A 20,435-nucleotide genomic window follows, 5' to 3' on the forward strand; every position below is an offset into this window, starting at 1 on the left:
GAAAATGTGGCTATACTGACTCATATTAGTGCAGAGTGCATTTTCTTTAATTACGCACTCATTTAACAATTTTATTACCAACCAACCCAAACCAAGGATGTCCCAGGTTTTCATTTTGAAAAGCTGTTCACCCTCTATTAAATGCATTATTACATGCAGACAGCATGCAGTGGAGTTATTGGCCTCAACATGATCAGCATGCATTCCACTAATGAAACTACTGCACATTGCATCAGCTTTATGAAGTTGTAGTGTATTGTTTTGTAACCTGCTTTTGTTTATTGTGGAAAACTGTCGTGCACAAGCATGCGTAGGCTGGTAGGCTGAGCACTGGACAGAATTGTACTGCTGCTAACCCTTAATGAGGGTTCAACTAGGACCCACTTGTTTTTGATGAGGGAACAACATAATAACATGGTAAAAAGCTGCAAAAAGTCCAGCCTGAATCATTCTAGTCAGAAATTGAATTTGTTCATTATGACTTAAAGGGCCACTAAACACCAAAAACACTTTTTCTATTGATTCTCTGCATAAATGGGTTGAAAATAGAAGTGTATCTCTATCACTGGCCTTATTTTGGCATTTTAGTGCATATTTGTGAAACATAGGCCTTTTGGGTCAAAGTCGTGTCTGTAACGGCCTCTTTAGGATCAACTATGGCCAGGACATAAAAATTTTCGGGTTGGACTAACGGCCGCCATTGAGTCAGAAGCAACTTATTACGTGACGAGCGCAGCCACTACGGCGTCTACGGGTGGTACGTGAGGAGCCCCTCTCAGCCCCACCTCTACCTGACACCGCCAGTCATGGCGATGTCCCGCCATGTCTGGAGAAAAGGGAAACGTGTGATCCGAGTGCCAAATGTCCGCTCTGTTTCAATTTGCAGTGCACCTGTCTGCACCGTGTTGGATTGTCGTTGCTGTCACTTGGATATCAATCATGACTCCAGAGCCCACCCCAAACTCGCTCTAACACACTGGACACCGCCCTCGATGGAGTCCATATGAAATCAGTCGCCCTCCCCTATAAGCTATTTCAGATTTGGCTGAAAAAAAATCAAAACATTTCTAAAATTACCAAATGAAAGAATCTCAAATTTTAGCTCAATCCCTTGAGTCGTTTCTGAGTTATGGCCCGTTGAAATTTTGGGGCCATGGTCACTTTTTCTTTCTGAAACCATAATTTATACGCATGTTTGAGAGACCAGAACTTCATAAAAAATAGAGCTAGGAAGCTGAAAATTTGTATTAGTGTAGATTCTTGGTCATATATTATGTATCTTTATTAAGGGGGGCGCTGTGGGCCCCCAAAATCTCACATTTGGTTGCCGCTCAATTTTATTTTATTTTTTAAATTTTTGAGGTCCAAAATCTTTTTACTCCAAGCAGATATTTACAAACTAACTGTTGAACCTGAATATTTGAGAAAATGACAATTTCTGACAACAATCTCACACTTTTCTGAGCTTTGTGGATAGTGTAGAGTCCCAAATATGGTCACAAACTAAATGTGATCTTTTTGGCCCCTTCTTTGGACCCTCGGTGGGCACAGTTAGATGTTGATCAATTTTTTACCAGAGAAACTTTGACATATTCTGATTAGTTTAAAGCAGGGGTCTCCAACCTTTTTCCTCCGGAGAGCTACTTTTTTAAAACAAAGATGACAGAGAGCTACTCATTTTAGCAGTCACAAGAAATTGAGTAAATATATAAGAGCCACAGCGAGCCTTAGATGAGGTATATTTAGATGCCTATAAAACAAACCATTATTCATTTATTAGTGCACAAATTTAGGCATCAAAATGATACATGTACAATGGTAATGGGCATTTAAATAATTAAATTTGACTTATTCAGCATAATACTTGTAATTCAGAAATCCCTTGGCGAGCTACGTGGAAGGGGGTAGAGAGCTACCAGTAGCTCTCGAGCTATAGGTTGGAGACCCTTTGTTTAAAGTAATAAAAATATCTACTATTAAATTCCTTCATTTCAAATGGAATTTTTGAAAATGATCTCTCATGGGTCATTTTTGGTGAAGTTTAGGTACTTTTCCACCTGCAGAAAGGTTCAATTACCTTTAATAGCCTTAAACACTGTTTGCTTGTTATAAGGAAAGGCATTTGGAGATTATTTGTGGTACATTGCTTGTGATGGTTTTGGTGGCACAGTAAAACGCTCGGCTGCAAGACCCAGTCTGCAGACAACTGACAGCAATCAAATACCGCACCCCATATGTTTGAGTGGGCTTCACAAAACATAAAGAATGTGAAGTTCTTCTTTATAATCTCTAAATACATTACAAACCACAAACTTACTTCCAAACTAGAAGAGCGCTATAGCAAGACAAAGACTGAATAGTACTAGATCACACTACAATTTCATTCCAGTGTCAAATGGTAAATTAGAAATGAGGAGAATATCTCAAGATAATTTATGTACTGAAGTGTCAATTTCTGAAATACAAAATGAGATCTGTACCAGCCAAGTCAATACAGTGTATGTATTTACGACAACACGTGGTTCATTGGGAATAATCCAGTCTATGTGAGATTCATGAATGGAGACGAGACAACCCTCATCTGTCCTCTTGAACATAGGTAGAACCATGTTGGGTCCCGTTTTAGCACATAATCTGTTGTAATAAGGAACCAGAAGTTCAAAGAAGAAGAGCACGAAATTATCGCCTTGACACTGCAGATTATGACAGGATCCAAACATTACTTCTGAAGTTCATTAGTAGTTAGGAACACTTAGTGTATAAGATACCAACACAGATGATCTACATGTAGGTGGCAAAGGGACCAGAATGGGCAGATTTTTCCAGTATGTTGACTGAGATTGTTTTTCACACTGAATTTTTAAAACGTAATTTCTAGAAGTTGAACAAATAGCAGACCAGGTTACTGTATTTTGGTAACTTTTGTGGCAGTGTAAATTTTTTCCTTGTTAATGTTACTGCCTTCTTCTAATATTTTTGTGCAAAATTAATACACATATGGTGGTTCTGAAAGTCATGGTTATAGAATCAGAGATTTTGTGATTTAGCAGGCAGAGTATTCCAACTGTAATTTGCCTTTGATCAGTTTTCATGAATACTATCTTAACTTTTGTTGCTTTACTTATACACCATGAAAAGCTGTTTCTGTGTGAGATAACAAATTATCTTCCTCAAATAAAAACTGAATAAATAATGCAAAACAAACTTTTTTTCATAATATTGTACAGAGTTAATAGTTGAATTTTCTCAAAGGATTAATGACACTTTTCCAAGCAATGTACCACAAATAATCTCCAATTGTCTTCCCTTATAAGAAGCAAATAGTGTTTAAGTCTGTTAAAGGTAATTGAATCTTTCGAGCAGGTGGAAAAGTCCCTAAGCTCCACCAAAAATGACCCGTGAGAGCTCATTTTCAAAAATTCCATTTGAAATGAAGGAAGTTAATAGTCGATCTCTTTATTACTTTAAACTAATCAAAATATGTCAAAGTTTCTCTTGTAAAAATTTGATCAACATCTAACTGTGCCACATGGGGAACCGCGAGTTCAAAGAAGGGGCCAAAAAGATCACATTTGGTCTGTGACCAGATTTGAGACTCTACACCATCCACATGAAAGCTCAGAAAAGTGTGAGATTGTTGTCAGAAATTGTCATTCTCTCAAATATTCAGGTTCAGCAGTTAGTTTGTAAATATCTGCTTGGAGTAAATAGATTTTGGACCTAAAAAAAAAAAAATAATAATAATAATTGAGCGGCAACCAAATGTGAGATTTTGGGGGCCCACAGCGCCCCCCTTAATAAACACATACAATATTTGATTCAGATTCAGAATCTGAATCAAAAATTTAATGAAGTTCTGGTCTCTCAAACATGCGCATAAATTAAGGCTTCAGAAAAAGTGAGCATGGCCCCAAAATTTCAACAGGCCATAACTCAGGAACGACTCAAGGGATTGAGCTAAAATTTTAGATTCTTTTATTTGGTGATTTTAAAAGTTTTTAGAAATTTTTTTCTGCCAAATCTGAGATGGCTCATAGGGGAGATTCCTTGAAAACGGCTTATTTCATACAGACAGATTTTTCTGATTTTGCTTAGTGGCGGCGTAAAACTTCGAGAGGGTGTTTAATGGCTCTTTAAGTCTTTTATACTTTATTAAAGCTAATTAAAGGTGTAGTTATGGAAGTGTAGTCTCCATAATAAAAAATTAAATGAAATAATTAAGATTTAAATAATCAAATAACTGTGGTTGTGGCAGTTCTGTGGTACCTTTTCAGCAGAGGAGGTTGCCAGAAGAGTGAAGCTTTCCTCAGGAGTGATCACCTTTAAACCGTATCTGCGTCAAAGCACACACAACCAATCATGTGTTAATAAACAAAGCAGAATTGTGCACGCTTCCTTTGGGTGTTGAGGACACACTTACATGCCAGAGTTGTCTTCAGTGATCGGTTCCACCCAGAGTGTTGCTAAGGGAAAAACATGATGGGTGGAGAACTGGAGAGGATACAGAAAGAGGTCATTAGGTATTTTATGTAGATTTCATTCCTTCATTGTTTCACTGTTAGAGATGTGTTAAGATCTTATATAAAAAAAATAATAAAATTGGATAAAAAAGGCTTAAGAGCTGGTGAATTGCGTCTCTTGAGAAGCTATAGTTCCAAAATATAAGTTTACAATTACGAGAAAAATATTAAACAAATGAATTAAAAAATGTTAGGCCAAAACTGCAAACAGGATTGCAGAGTTTATTTACAAATTATTTCAAAATCACATTTTGTCTTGTGGATCCAATCTCGTGTTTTGGCTCATCTTTTGGAAACTGTGATACTTACAGGGTTTTTATGAGGAGCCACACCCTGGCAGCATGGAAGAGGCACACACACACACACACACACACACACACATGTTCAAATACAGAACACTTTCTAGAATGACAACAATACTTTTGTATTTGTTTGGAGATTCCAATTAGGGCTCGGCGATATGGAAGAAAGGTATCACTTTTTTTCTTCATATTGATCGATCCAGATTTTTAATTTAATTTTATTTGATCTTATTAAACAGAATAAAACAGCTTTCGATACAACTTTCCTGAAACTAAACAATACAGACCTTTGACTATTGCCATTTAAATATCTCTCCAAACCACATATTTTTACTGAGAAGGGATTGGCTGTAGACTTCTCCTTTACAACCATCCCAACTGATCAGTGTCAACTAGAAATGACTGAATCTTGATCTTAATTAAAATGTTATGAACCGCACAGCCCTAAGTAGCAGTCTGTGAGAAATGACCGTCAAACTATGGCAGCCTGTGAGGGTTTAAGTGAAATTGTGACCAGATAGACTCTAGTAGAAACTGTGGATTGTTTCCTGCAGAGGGGGCGGTGAAGTGGACAGACCTGAGCATGCACCAGTGCGTCAGAAAAAAGGATGAACCAGTTGACTGAGAAGCGTCCGGCATTCTGGAGGCTCAGAGCCCTGTTACTGCTCTCACAGACCAGGCGGCGGTGGGGCTTTCGCAAGGAATCCTGGTCAAGAAGGAACACACCAGCTCAAAATGTCATGTCACTACTCACTAAAAAATTTACTTGAGTCACTTTTTAAATTAATTGTACCTGAGACACTATACTTTAACACCTCCGTGAGTAATACTAACCCTATCACAAATTTTGAAGCATGATATTTTGCTACAGAGGATTATAATGATAAACAATAATATCTGAAAGTATTTTATGCCACTCACACAATAAAAATAAAATAAAATAAGACAATCCTAGTGAAGCTTTTTAAAAATTAGTATAATTCAAATGAACCAACAATTAGCTTAACAATTTATTTAACACTCCACAGACTCAAAAATGTATTACAACAAAAACACCTAAAATCTACCCATTAATGCAAACAAAATGTATAGACATTTATTGTTCCAGCTATATGGAACGATAAGTCAATATAGTAATTATCATAACAGGCCTAAGTACTCTAATGCATTTGAAAGTAGCAGTACTCTTACTTGGGTAATAGTAAAAATTTGCTTTCTTTTCCAATTGTAAGTAAGTTTACAAGTGGCAAATGCTTTAAGTTGACAATTTTACATTTTTGTTTCTTGCACTGCTCATTCAGATGAGATTTACTTTTTCTCATGTTTGTGGTTAATCCAAAATCAACTCATTATAAATGACATACACACAGTTATTAGATGTAGTACTTGAGTAGTAGTTTTGCAAATTACTTCAAATTACTAATCATTTTCATGGATTACAACTTGGTACTTCTACTTGAGTATTATTATTTTAAAGCCTTGTTTCTCTTACCCAAGTATATTTTTGGCTACTCTCTACACCTCTGTTCACTGATGTGTTGTGTACGTGTACGTGTATGTGTAAGTACACGGTTGATCCTACCGTCATTTTTCCAGGGAAGCTTTTCCAGAAGTGAAGGGTGGATTCTGCCTCCTTGCGTTTCCTCTTCAGTTGCAAGTTGGCTGCTTCACACCGAGAGCCAGAGTCCAGCAGCCTCTGATAATGGACAGAGCTCTGAAAAAACAACACATAAGAAGAACTGCAGCAGATCATCACATATAGTGGCCGTACCGGCTTGTAAAAGCCTGATCCCATCAGATCTCAGAAGCTAAGCAAGGCCGGGCCAAAAATCAGGTGCCACAGGAGGCGCCAGTGGCAATAAATGTCATTGTGTCATTGTGTCATTAGGCAAGACACTTCACCCACATTGCCTAGTATGAAAGTGGTGTGTGCGTGAGTGATGGTGGTGGTAGGAGGAACCGATGGCGCCGATTGGCTGGCAGCCGCGCTTCTGTCAGTCTGCCCCAGGGCAGCTGTGGCTACAATAGTAGCTTACCATCACCAGGTGTAGGGTGAATGAATCATGCAGAATAATGCTCTGTAACGTGTCTTTGTGACAAAAATGTCTGTGAAAAGCGCTATATAAATAAAAACTTACTTACAGATCAGTATAACATATTAATAACATATAACATAACATAAGATAACATAACATAATAACCTTCCCCGCACACATATACACACACACACACACACACAGACACACAGATAAGGTTCACACTGTCACCAACCCCTGTCATCTTTGTCCCTATTTGTATGTAATGTTCAGTCGTAATGTCTGTCTTGTATCTTGTATGTTGTTTGGTTCCTATTTGTTGTAATCTATGTAGTTTGCAAATAAAAATTATTAAAAAAATAAAAACATAAGATAACATAACATAATAACCTTAAGGTTTAAAAACCCTTTAACTGACAATAATAACATCACAGTTGAATAATGGCACCACTTTCTGGAGCTACTGTCAAAGCATTTATGCATGCTGGCAAAACATTTTTCTTTCTTGTGGATAGGCCCAGTAATTACATAGATGCTAACCATAAACCAGATCAACACATTGTCAGTGTGAGAGTTAAACAACAAACTCCACCATAGAATTCTTACCTGTCCTCTAGCTCAGTTTTAAACAATAGGGAATCTAGAATGTTGCAATGTCATGTGAAGTCAACCTACGTATTACTGGTAAGATTCCTTTCTATTTGTGACGCACCTCTTCAAAACAAGTAGCCAGTTTGAGCAGTAGACGGGCGTATTCTTGTAGATGAAGTGTGGGGAGGTAGAAGAGCGCCACCAGGAGGTCTGTTGTGGTAGGGCTCTCCTCACTGCACTCGGCCAAGCGCTGCAGAAGCTCTGGGCTCTTCCCAAAGATGTCACTGCACACAATACAACCTCAATCTCACTATCTCACTGTTTGAAACATGGTTCTAGTTATGGGTACTTACATTGCCGGCTTTGTGAGAGTCTGAAAACCACCAATGACCTGGAAGTTGCAGAGAATACTGCAATATCTGAAGAAAAGATAAAAATAATAAACAATAATGGGAGCAGTTTAGATTTTCAATTTGAGCAAAGACCTCACATACTCATGGTAACAGTCCACAAACAGCTCAGTGTGGTCTGGAAAGAGCAGAGCGCTGACGTCTTGTCTCTGGCGCAGGTTGGAGGATAGACTGGCTGCGTGCTGACCGCTGAGGTGACACAGCACACTGAAGCGTCCAGCTAAAGACTGCAGGAGAGCAAAGGCCTCTTGCCCCAGGGCCGAGCTCACAGTCTCTGCAAGAAAATAAGTCCATAAAACACAATCTGATATGTAACAGAACAGGGTAACAACCTGGCCTTGTCCAGGTCATTATACAAGGGTCTGACACTCACCTGGCTCCAGCAAGGGCCGTATTATTTGTGTCTTCACAGAGCAGAGCTTGCAGTAGAACTTCCTCTCAGATGAGGCGAACTCATGGAGGCTGGCAGTGTAGCCAATGACCTTCTGATCAGAGACAGTAGCACAGCGCTGTCCGCCCGCACACACACTGCTCACATAGCCCAGCTGTACACAGACACTCAGGTCACAGCTCATTCTCCTACACAGGATGAAAGAGGGGACTTACATTCATGCAGAAAGGCAGGAGCACAGGCTGCTGTGTGTAGGGCCCAGTTCGCTCCCTCTCCTGTGTCTCCAGGCTCTCCTCTAGCCCCTCGTTCACCTGCTGCCCGCTGTAATACAGAATGGGTTGTATACAGTCGCCATCAGCCAGCAGAAGCGTGTGGCTGTCTCCTGCACTGATGTCCCAAACCCGGATGCCTTCTGAAAGCTGCACAAAATGGCCTCTGTATCAGACGATGACTACTATACAAACAACTTGTGTGCAGATTCACAGCCTCCACAGTGAACAAGACACTCACTTTGGCAAGGCGGGGAATGGTACTGGGCAGTTCCATGTGGCCCAGCTGACCAGAGGTGTTACTGCCCCATGAGTACACCTGCACAAGAAAGAATATGTAAGAGGAGGGGCTGTGATGACAGCACTGGTGGGGGAGAGCGAGGCTCTGACCTGGCACTGGGCTGTGAGAGCCACAGAGTGCTGAGCTCCAGCCGCAACGCGCACCACCTCTTTATTGGTGAGACTTTTGATGCACTGTGGCTGTGATCTGCACAAACATTAGAATGATCAAAGCGTTCCAATCAGGCCACAGCACATAGTGCATTATACTGAACCCACCTGTCCTGCTGCTCTCCGTGCCCCAGCTGGCCATGCTGGCCCTGGCCCCAGCTCCACACCTCTGTGTACAGAGAGGGAAGTGTCTCCTGGGCTTCACAGGCTCCACCTACAGGGGTCAAAGCCAGTGCCTGTGTCCTGGGACGCCCTGTCTTTTTCAGCAGCCGGGGAGACACTGTGCACCATGGAGAAATGTGTTCACAGGTGTTTTCACAAAATCACTGTTATGAACTTTTACAATACAGAAAGACACCAACACTGAACATGAGCACAGCCCGAACAGGGAAAGCACAAAGCGAAGCAGGACACCACACAGTGAGATGAGAGGGGCACTTCAGAGCTCTACTTACGCAGCGAGCCATACGAGGAGGATAAGAGGTGAACAGCGTATCTACCCTGAGACAGCAGTCCTGGGAGGGAGAGGCGCCGGCCCGGGCCCCCCGCCTCGTCCTGGATGTCCCCTGTGCTGCAGCTCTTCTTGGCCTGTCCAGAGTCCTGCTCCAGAGGGCTGTCGGAGCCTCCAGAACGGGACAGGCCCGTGGGCAAGTACATGTTCACCATTCTGCGGAGGGACAGGGACTCATAGGTGGAGGCCACACGCTCACCCACAGCTGAGGCACATGACACCACCAGGCTGTTGAGAGAGGAGCCACCTGCAGAGGGAGCCTGTGGGTGAACAAACAGAAAAAATTACTGAAAGCTGGGGTAATCGATTTTCAAATTGTAGGTATTTCTGTCATCTAGTCAGAATTAAACAGCTTGACCTTGTATGTACAAATGTTTATGAGCATAAAGGGCTACAAAGGATTAAGTGGAGAAGATGATTTGGTTTATATTTATTATCTTACGACTGTGGCCTCTTTACAGGAAAAGCCTGAAAACTGGTTAACACTCATAAAACAAAGAATGAACCAAGTCAACAGAGTGCACCCTGTCCTGACAGTTGTTCTTACTGAAGTATCCCCTGAGGACATGGAAATCATGTGAAGTCAACCTAAACATTCTCAGATCTCAACCTCAGATCACATCCCAGCGACTTCTCTTTACTTTTGGCTTTTTTCACTTGGTTCACCAAGGAAAATCAACATTATTCAGTATGCTGTGATTGGATTTGTGCATTGAACTTGGGGGATTTCTTCATTATAAAAATGAGCTCAAATGTGAGATTTGCAAACTATTTTTTAAATTTTTTTTATGTTTATATAATCAACATATTGATCAGCCCTATGTATAAACTTTAAAATGTTGTCATCCCAGCTCAAACATCGGGCTGCCGGAGAACAGTGCATGACATGTTATGTGGTCTTACCAGCAGAGCGTGCAGTCCCTTCCTGCCGTGCGGCTCACTGTGGTGGGACAGTCTCCTCAGGTAATCACTGACTTCCTGCTTGTCTGGATACTGAGAGGTCTTAACTGGAGCTGGAGCAGCCCCGTTCACTGCCTGGGACTGATGTTCTGAGTCCTCCCCATTGGCCAATCGTTCAGACTCTAAGACAGTAGCTGTTGTTTCCCTGCTGCAGGTGGAGGGGGGCAGGGGGTCAGAGGGGGGTGTTTGGAGGGAGGGTGCTGGCTCAGAGGAACCTTGCTCCTGGGGGTGGTCCCCTCTCAAGGGGCAGTAGTGGTTGTCAGAAATGATAACGTGATCCTCTTTGTCAGTCATGGTGTACAGAAGCTGGTGGCACTGACCACACTTGTCCACCGGGGGGCGGTTCAAATCAGACGGCCCGAGGCAGCGCACCAGAGCCAGGCTGTGAGCGCCCCCACAGGCCACCTGGAGGACGTACCTGCCCGCTAGCTGCTCAACCTTCTGGGGCCGGCTCACAGGACAGCCTGTGGCCCCCCAGCTCCACACCTCTCTCTGAGCAGACAGGGCCAGAGTGTGTCTCTCCCCACAGGACAGCTCCAGCACTGGGACCCTTTGAGGGGGCGCAGAGTCCAGCAGAGCCAGAGGGGTGGGGTTAGGCACAGTGCTCAGACCTGTCAAGCCACACTGGCCTGCTGTGTTATCCCCCCACATGTGCACCCCCCCATCCTCTGTCACTACCCCACAGTGGTGGCTCCCCGCAGACACACACACCACACGCTGACCACTCAGAGCGCTTTCCAGCACCGGACTGTGCTCTGGGACCTGGGTCTGACGCCAGGGGAGTCCCCCAAAACTGTGCACCTGCCCTCCTGAAACCACAGCAAGGAGACACATCGTCATATAAAGCTGAGGATCTCTAGTTCTGTTCTATTGAGGCAATAGAAGTTTTAAGATGTTAAAAAGCATTTATTTGTTCATTCAACACTGTTTTAACTACATGGTGTAATAGATGTTTTAGCAGAGTGACACAGCAGCTTATCGGGTCCTTCTGCGGCTCAATTATTTACTTATACTGTTTTTGCTCATGCTGTATGGACATTTGGCCCATCTGTCAGTAATGCAAACTTTTTGTCTTTCAATCCCGAGCAACACTGGTATTTTCCACATAGTATTGGTGACCCCCCCCACCCCCACTCCACAATTAATTATTAATTTGAACCTGTTAGTGACTAGACCCTAGAACTCAAAAATCTACATTTTAACATTATTTATTTGACCAGCCCCACCACCTGTATTAAATATTATTAGCCTATAGAGTTTTGTGTTGTCTGTTGTCTGAAATCCAGAAATATCATTGTTGTTGAACCTTCAAGCAGCAGAAGTCCATGGTGAGCACCGAATGCGACCTGAAGGACAGGCCGGGGCAGGGGCAGCCTCTCTGGGGTTACGCTATAAGAGTAACCCCTCCATGTGTGGAACAGCCCTCTTCCCTCCACACTCTGCTCCTCGGACCTGCAGCACCACAAACACAAGTTTATTTCACTTAGAAGGAGGACCCATCTGTGTGTGTGTGTGTAAAAGCCCCATCTCTGTGGACATTTAATGTTTAGTATGTATGTTTTCTTCCATTAACAACTTCGTAAGCAAAAAATCAAGTGAAGTTGATCGGCTGTACCTCCTCTTCGCCTCTTCCATTGCTGTGGTCAGTTGTCCATCCCCCTCTTAAATGTGCTCAGCAGCTGTCAGATAGAAGCTACATAAATCAGCCAAAACCCAGGACAAACATCCACAAAACACCAATCTATGGGATCAGTTACTCCGATTTCCCTTTAATTCCACGTCCCTGTCAGGATAGGCGCATCTAGACCTTTACTAAACACTGTAAAGAGTTTATTAGCGTAATACTTTCGTTTCATTTGGCTTATGTTGTTTCAAGATAAAACTAGCATGTACTTAGCTGGACTGTGCTAATCCCTCTTGGCATCCAGCTGATTGCTACAGCTAACAACCTAATAATATTTTAGCTCACCTTTCTGCCAGTAGATTGACAATCAAATACAGACATGGAGCAAACCGAAAAGATTAGAGTTAATAATAGCGGTTTCCCAACATTCATCTCGTAATGTTTACAGTGGGCGCTGCTACTGCCAAAGATCAAGAACAAGACAAGAGGTTCAGGCAATGCGCAGCTGCAATCATCAAGCTGAAACGAATTCTTTCCATCACTCTCTGTTTATTCATATATTTTAGTAATGGGCTTATTTGTTTCCATTGTTGTATCAGGGATATTAATGCTTTTCGTGTTGTTTAAACGATTTTAATTGATACCTATCTTGTCTTTTTTCCAGCTCTCTGCAAGTCAGGGAGGTCTACTTCTCTTTGTAGCAGAGTAGTGTAGGACCTCGTTGTTGCCTCCTACGGCCTTGGCAAGTTTGCTCATGTGATATTTGTTTACGATTTCGAAGATTTATTTATAGACAGGTAATGGAGATCGATTTAATTTTTTCATTCATTACTTTTATTTCTTTACTTTTGACAATAGTGGGCTACTTTTTTATTTCACGCACCAAATTTGCTCAGTGTATAAAAGGATAATTACGTCAGGATTGGTCTGAACTGGTTGCCTTCTGGTCAGTGGTTAAATACTCAACAAAACATCTGCCACAGCATTATTGCATTATTTTATTTTCATAATTGTTCATCTGTTTGATCAAGATTTCTGAAAAGCACTCTGACATGAAACCACACAAGTTAAACTGAATATATAATTTGTGTCTTATGCAACAAGGTAACACTGTGATGGCTTCTCTAACAGGTTCATCCCAACTCTGCAAGAGGTATCTGGTGAGAGGGAGGTCCGGACTTCCCTTGTATACTAGCATTCTATAATAAGTGTGTTAAGGTTACATGGACTTACTTGTGTTTTTTCCAAGTAGAGAAAGATATGATCTGACCTGTTTAGGGAACTTAACTGTGCTTTAAGAAATCACAGTTTGGTTGATTGGAGTGTGAAAAATGTAGGTGTCAATTGATTTAATGGATGCTGATCACAGAAATATGTTTCTTTATGAGCATTATTTGAAAGCTGCTCTGAATTGGTGTAAAGTGTCAAAGAGTTTGATGTGAACACAGATAAAGGGCCCTTGGGCAAAGTTCAGTTGAGGTTTATGTCAGCAGTGAATAGGCTCCCACTAACATTTCCAGTGCGGTTCTTGTTTACAATTGCTCGTAGATAACCCTATGCATGAACTGCACCATCAGAGGTACACACTCCTACACAGAAAGCAAGCTCAAGCAGAGTGTATTTAGTGAAGAAAGAGTAATTAACTATTAATTATGAATTTAACAGTGTAAATGCTGTGGTCATTTTAGTTTATAATCCCTTTTACAGATGTAAAATAATGAAAACCACCACAAAATTCCATTTCAACTTAACTTGTATTAAAACAATGCCCATCATACACAGTTTAAACAAGTCATATGACACAATACTATTTTTGCAAAATCCAAACTGACAGCAGGAATTCTCTTTGCCCTCAACAGTTGGTCACGATGATTGTCTTTTTTTTTTTTTTAAAGTTGATTTTCTAATACAAGAAGTACATGGATGAATCAAGATCATGTTTTGAATGGGATTCAAACTTTTTACCTCAAGAGTCAGTCTTTCACTCTTGGGGTTTCTTTTGACACATCCAAAGGCCATGCTGTAGACCAGGGGTGGCCAACTAGTAGAAGACTAAGAGCCACTTTTTTTTTCTGTGTTACTGCAAAGAGCCACATCATACACATGGGTACACATGAACATCATCCCATTTCTTAATCATGTATGCACACGCACGCACGCACACACAGACCTATGCTCAGCCAGATTTAATGAAAATAACCACACCAACATGACACGTGCTATGTTCCAAGCCAGTTGATATGATGCAAGCGTTACGGTCTCCGAGTGTTTCGTAAATTTTTGGAAAAACTGCATCTGCTTTTCTGCCTGACTTTTCAAAGCGACCAACTTGTGCTTGCGAAGTTCAGTCCCTTTTGGAAATTCCTGTTCGATGTTAGGATGGAGTGAGCTGAAGTGACGCTGAAGATTTGAAGCTTTGAAATGCGCTAATGCTGCGTGACATATAAGGCAGATCGGCTTGCCATTACGTTCAACAAAAAAATATAAACTCTCCCACTCTGTCAAAAACGTCCTGTGTTCTTCTTCATATTTTCGTTTGGCTGTGCTTTTTTTCCCTGCCATTTTGAGAGCTAACATGATGGAAATTGTTTACAACGCAAATTATGTCGCGCCAAAGATTCTCTTGTCGCGCGTTTGACGTCACTCAAACAGGCTTACCTGATCAGCGTGCCATCTAGCCGTAGGGGGAATGAATGGTAACGCCAGCCAAGCATATTTGACGCATGTTATGTGAAAGCTCCTGAAGAGCCGCATGAAACTAGTTAAAGAGCTGCATGAGGCTCGGGAGCCACGGGTTGGCCAGGCCAGCTGTAGACAGTTCTTTGAATACAGGTGTAAACTTTATGAGAGTTTGAGGACCAAGTGCCCTTAAGTGTTCACCAAATTCAGCCAGGTCAACAATGACATACAAAATCTTTGTCCTTTCCACTTCAGTCACAGGTAGAAATGCCGTCCAGGCTCAACCAGCAAGAAATGTGTCCATACCAATCTGTAAATAAAATATAGAATAGAATAAATATAACATATTCAAGTAACCACCTTGCAAAACGGGCTATGTAATATTTAATGAGCCATGAATAAAAATTAAAAAGTAAATTCACAGTAAATATATTATGGTGCATATTAGGGATGGGCATGATTAATCGATTAATCGATAATTGATCATTAAGAATTTCATCGATTACGTTCATTTAATCGACAAACCGAATGTAGGTTGCTGTGCGTAGCGTGACCAAACAGGGTCTGTACATGTAACTCTTTGCACTCAGAAGGAGCGAGCAAACACAAACAGTCGGTCAGCCTGCAGCGTACCGAAGCACAAATGTGTATTTAACGATGATTGTACAAGAAATTCCACGCTTTCCGTTGCGTTCGGGACAAGTGTGAGTCCATGTGCACAGTGTACAAAGCAGGAACATATGTTTCGGTGTCCAGTGGGAAAAAGCTTTACCAGGTGAGAGTCGCGCAATGTCGATGACGAGTCCCTACCTCCCTCCCCCCGTACGGTGTCCTGGTTTTGACAAACGCAAATATGGTCACACTAACCTGTATTCCACTGAATCATGTCTTTTAATCCGACAGAAATTGACCGCATCAGCGACACAAGAGCTGCAGTTTTATCTTCGCTGAGTTTATGCAAATTAGCGATGCGGTTTTAAGTTTCGTTTCTGTGAGAGCTGCGCAAAACTGAATTAAACACATTATAATGTCAAACGGATTGATGTGGCTCTAGCGTCGTTACGGTTTATATGTCGTAAAGTTGAATTTATTTATGCAGATTAGTAATGCAGATAGTAATAATAATGATGATCATTTTAATATAAAAACGTTAATGATTAATCGATAATCGATCGTTAATTCTTTCGACGATCGATTAAGAAAATTTCATCGAATGCCCATCCCTAGTGCATATATCATTATTTGTTTGATCCTATTAAGCAGGTTATTCTGTTGCATGAGCTGTATGCTTTTGTATACAGGAACTATTCAAATAAATAACTTGAAGGTTAATTTGTAGCCCCTTAGAAAAGATAATTTTTAAATGCAAGACCCACAAGAAACAAAACACCTAAATGCCATTAATCACGAAAATAGAATTAGATTAAGGCAAAAATTACAACTACTTAGCACATATATAAAATTAAATTAGTCAATTATGAAATTATTGGTGAGGTTAGATTTCAGTTCTACATTTAATTACATTTCATGACATACCTGCAAATATTTGACAAGCTGGTTAATGCTTTGAGCCTTCATCTTTCCACTGTGGGCCTTATAGTCCGGTTCCTTATTGTCATTTTTTGACCTTAGTGGGAAGTTTTTGGGGATTTGCTAACCTATATATTTTTGGAAAGGTTATAGTATATGGAGTCAGAAAATCAATGTTTGCATTTGCCCAGATGTCTTTATGGCAGCCATATTGGATTTTGAAAAAAATGGCCGCCAAAAATCTCTTTTTGGAATATCTCAGCCTCTGAATAAGTTGAAATGTTGATTTTTAACTGCTAAACCCATATTTTCAGGGTCAGGGAATCAAATGGTGCTAGTTACAAACCTGTAAGACCTACCCACATTAACCCTTAGATGCATAAGTGTGTCAAAAATGACCCGATTTGGTTGTTTTCTTGCAATTTCATTGTGATATTTGCATGTAATTCTCCATGTTCCTCCAAAAACATGTTTTTTTTAATTATCCTGTTGAAATACTTCAACAATATGGGTAAAACAAACTATAAACATCACATGCAGTTGGTCAGATAACTCAAAGAGTTTAAAAGTAGCTAACATTAAATGTGTATGTTGGATGTCAACACACACATTTAGACACAATATGATTATGCAACCTTTTATTAGACATTTTCTATACATCATCATCATCATCATCATCGACTGTATATATATATATGAGTGGACAGATCTAACCCTGTAGCTGCCATGTGCCAAATAGAAAGTTCTCCAGGAGGCTCTTCCAGCTCCTTCTGACTCTGGCTCTGACTTACTTTAGGACCTTGTGGCTCCTCTCTCTGTACCTACTGCTGTGAACCTTGACATTTTGGTCTTAAAATGTTTGTATGAACCTGCTCTACATGATCCTAATTTTTTATTTATTTATTTTTTGCTATTTTGTCTGTCATAAAAATCCTTTTCATAATATAAATCCCGTGAGCGGATGAGATCCGTCCTGAGTATTTCAAGTCTCTGGATGTTGTTGGTCTTGGCTGACACGCTTCTTCAACATCGTGTGGCGGTCGGGGACAGTACCTCTGGACTGGCAGACCGGGGTGGTGGTCCCTCTGTATAAGAAGGGGGGACCGGAGGGTGTGTTCCAACTACAGGGGAATCACACTCCTCAGCCTTCCGGTCTGTGCCAGGGACAGGAGAGGAGAATCTGACCGTGGTTTTCGTCCCAGTCGTGGAACACTGGACCAGCTCTACACTCTCCATCGGGCGCTCAAGGGTTCATGGGAGTTTGCTGAACCAGTCCACATGTGCTTTGTGGATCTGGAGAAGGCATTCGACCGTGTCCCTTGTGGTGCCCTGTGGGGGGTGCTCTGGGAGTCTGGGGTTCGGGGCCCTTTGCTAAGGGCTGTCCGGTCCCTGTATGACCGGAATAGGAGCTGTGTTCATTGCCGGCAGTAAGTCAGACCTGTTCCTGGTGCATGCTGGACTCTGCCAGGGCTGCCCTTTGTCACCGGTTCTGTTCATTGTATTTATGGACAGAATTTCTAGGCACAGTCAGGGGCCGGAGGGGCCGGTTTGAGGACCACAGGATCATCTCTGCTGTTCGCAGATGATGTTGTCTTGTTGGCTTCATCAATCCAGGACCTGCAGCACTGGGGCGATTTGACCCGTGTGTGAAGTGGCTGGGATGAAAATCAGCTCCTCCAAATCCGAGGTCGTGGTTCTCTACCGGAAAAAGGCGTCTTGCCCTCTCCGGGTGGGTGGAGAGTCTCTGCCTCAAGTGGAGGAGTTCAAGTATCTTGGGGTCTTGTTCACGAGTGAGGGGAGGACGGAACATGAGATTGACAGGCGGATTGGTGCAGCGTCTGCAGTGATGCAGTCACTGTATCACCATTGTGATGAAGAGCAAGCTGAGTCGAAAGGCAAAGCTCTCGATTTACCGGTCAATCTATGTTCACCTATGGTCATGAGCTCTGGGTAATGACCAAAAGGACGAGATCGTGGATACAAGCACTTGAAATGAGTTTCCATTGCAGGGTGGCTGGGCGCTCCCTTAGAGATAGGGTTAGAGCTGCTGCTCCTTCATGTTGAGAGGAACCAGATGAGGTGGCTCGGGCATCTGTTCCGGATGCCTCCTGGACCACTCCCTGGATAGGTGTTCCGGGCATGTCCCACCGGGAGGGGAAGACCCAGGACACACTGGAGGGACTATGTCTCTCGGCTGGCCTGGGAACACCTCGGGGTCCCCCTGGAGGAGTTGGAGGATGTGTGTGTGAAGAGGGGACTGCTGCCCCCGCAACTCGACCCCGGATAAGGGGAAGAAATGGAATGGAATAATATAAAGTCTGACTCCATATTCACTCCTGTAACCGTGAACATCATGAGCCTCATTTGAGCGGCGCTGAACACTATGGGTGTATATATATATGTCGGATCATATCACAACATCTTCAGGGCCTTTGCGAATACCCTGTGATAGCAAATATAAGCAAGACCACAGCGTCAAAACATGAGCAGGACACCCCTATTTGGACGACCCAGGAACCGGAGCTCGGAGCCCATGGCCAGGCCAGAGCTCCGAGGTGGCAGAGCTCGGAGCACATGGAACTCGTAGCCCGGACGGCCGTGGATCTGTCCATCTTGTTGAACAGTAGCTAATGTTTATTAAACAAATATATAAGTGCATGTGCGATTTGCTTCATTTAGTTTTCTTTAAATAATTCATGTCATGATGGCCAGAAATTGGTCCTAGGCCCAGGGTCCAGGTCCACGGTTCACCACAGCCAAGTACAAAGGTGACTACAGAACTGCACACCAGAAACTAAAGATATAGCCTGTACCGACATGTGTCAGTGCAGCAGCCAGTGCCAGAATGATGATGATTCCCAAGCCGTGTTGTTGCATAGACTGTATAAAAGAAGTGGACTAAGTGAGTGTGACCCACAGAGTTCAGCGCTGCTCAAATGAAGCTCGAGATGTTCATTGTTACAGGAGCAAATCTGGAGCCAGACTCTATATTATGAATAGGATTTTTTTGACAGACAAACTAGCAAAAAAAAACTAAAAAACAAAACAAATTCAGGATCATGTAGAGCAGGTTCATATAAACATTTTAAGACCAAAATGTTGAGGTTCACAGCAGTAGGTACAGAAAGAGGAGCCACAAGGTCCTAAAGTAAGTCAGAGCCAGAGTCAGAAGGAGCTGGAAGAGCCTCCTGGAGAACTTCCTATTTGGCACATGGCAGCTACAGGGTTAGAGCTGTCCACTCATATATACAGTCTATGGTTGTATGAAAATGATGATGATGTATAGAAAATGTCTAATAAAAAGGTTGCATAATCATATTGTGTCTAAATGTGTTTGTTGACATCCAACATACACATTTTATGTTAGCTACTTTTAAACTCTTTGAGTTATCTGACCAACTGCATGTGATGTTTATAGTTGGTTTTACCCATATTGTTGAAGTATTTCAACAGGATAATTAAAAAAACATGTTTTTGGAGGAACATAGAGTATTACATGCAAATATTACAATGAAATTGCAAGAAAACAACCAAATCGGGTCATTTTTGACCCACTTATGCATCTAAGGGTTAATGTGGGTAGGTCTTACAGGTTTGTAACTAGCACCATTTGATTCCCTGACCCTGAAAATGTGGGTTTAGCAGTTAAAAATCAACATTTCAACTTATTCAGAGGCCAAAAAGAGATTTTTGGCAGCCTTTAAAAAAAAAAAAATTCAATATGGCCACCATAAAGACATCTGGGCAAATGCAAACATTGATTTTCTGACTCCATATACTATAACCTTTCCAAAAATATATAAGTTAGCAAATCCCCCAAAAAATCCCCCAAAAGTATAAAGGAACCAGACTATTAGAAGCTGGGGATGCATGTGAACCAGCAGCAAGACACTTGCCCTAAAGAAAATACAAAAAAAGAATGTATCATTACTCTTTTTGACTAAAGGTCAATAGCTTGTTAAGACATTGTATTGGGTTTTATTTTTACTGAATACTACTATAACCCAAATGGGGCAGACTACTTAAAAACACAGGTAAGGACTGCACGTGGTGGTTAAAATGAGGTAATGAGACGTTTTAAAGAATTTAACAATATTTATTTACAAAAGTATAAGTATGTGAGTCCAAGCTAAAAACCGATGCAAATCAGCAGACTATAAAA

The 20,435-nt window shown here is 41.7% G+C and overlaps 1 protein-coding gene across 2 annotated transcripts in view; it reads right to left on the reverse strand.

Annotated features, from left to right (window-relative positions):
* als2b (alsin Rho guanine nucleotide exchange factor ALS2 b) overlaps window positions 1–12,546 on the reverse strand; it is a 28,788-nt gene extending 16,242 nt beyond the window's left edge. Inside the window, exons 1-17 of one of the 2 annotated variants that reach the window (XM_020941785.2) lie at window positions 12,410–12,546; window positions 12,056–12,119; window positions 11,747–11,892; window positions 10,384–11,249; window positions 9,470–9,740; window positions 9,078–9,249; window positions 8,910–9,006; window positions 8,761–8,838; window positions 8,466–8,669; window positions 8,233–8,404; window positions 7,944–8,133; window positions 7,803–7,868; window positions 7,571–7,733; window positions 6,405–6,536; window positions 5,400–5,528; window positions 4,421–4,491; window positions 4,267–4,333 (exon numbers count right to left, since the gene is read on the reverse strand). In XM_020941785.2, coding sequence (XP_020797444.2) covers window positions 4,267–4,333; window positions 4,421–4,491; window positions 5,400–5,528; window positions 6,405–6,536; window positions 7,571–7,733; window positions 7,803–7,868; window positions 7,944–8,133; window positions 8,233–8,404; window positions 8,466–8,669; window positions 8,761–8,838; window positions 8,910–9,006; window positions 9,078–9,249; window positions 9,470–9,740; window positions 10,384–11,249; window positions 11,747–11,892; window positions 12,056–12,075 — 2,844 coding nt within the window. In that variant the 5' untranslated portion in view covers window positions 12,076–12,119; window positions 12,410–12,546. Of the gene's footprint in view, window positions 1–4,266; window positions 4,334–4,420; window positions 4,492–5,399; window positions 5,529–6,404; window positions 6,537–7,570; window positions 7,734–7,802; window positions 7,869–7,943; window positions 8,134–8,232; window positions 8,405–8,465; window positions 8,670–8,760; window positions 8,839–8,909; window positions 9,007–9,077; window positions 9,250–9,424; window positions 9,741–10,383; window positions 11,250–11,746; window positions 11,893–12,055; window positions 12,120–12,409 lie in introns of both variants that reach the window. The other variant, XM_020941784.2, reaches the window with a different exon arrangement.
* Window positions 12,547–20,435: the final 7,889 nt, after the last annotated feature.

Source organism: Boleophthalmus pectinirostris, unplaced genomic scaffold, assembly GCF_026225935.1.
Source record: "Boleophthalmus pectinirostris isolate CB_2022bp ecotype Guang Dong unplaced genomic scaffold, ASM2622593v1 HiC_scaffold_11, whole genome shotgun sequence".
In the NCBI taxonomy this organism is placed as follows: Eukaryota; Metazoa; Chordata; class Actinopteri; order Gobiiformes; family Gobiidae; genus Boleophthalmus; species Boleophthalmus pectinirostris.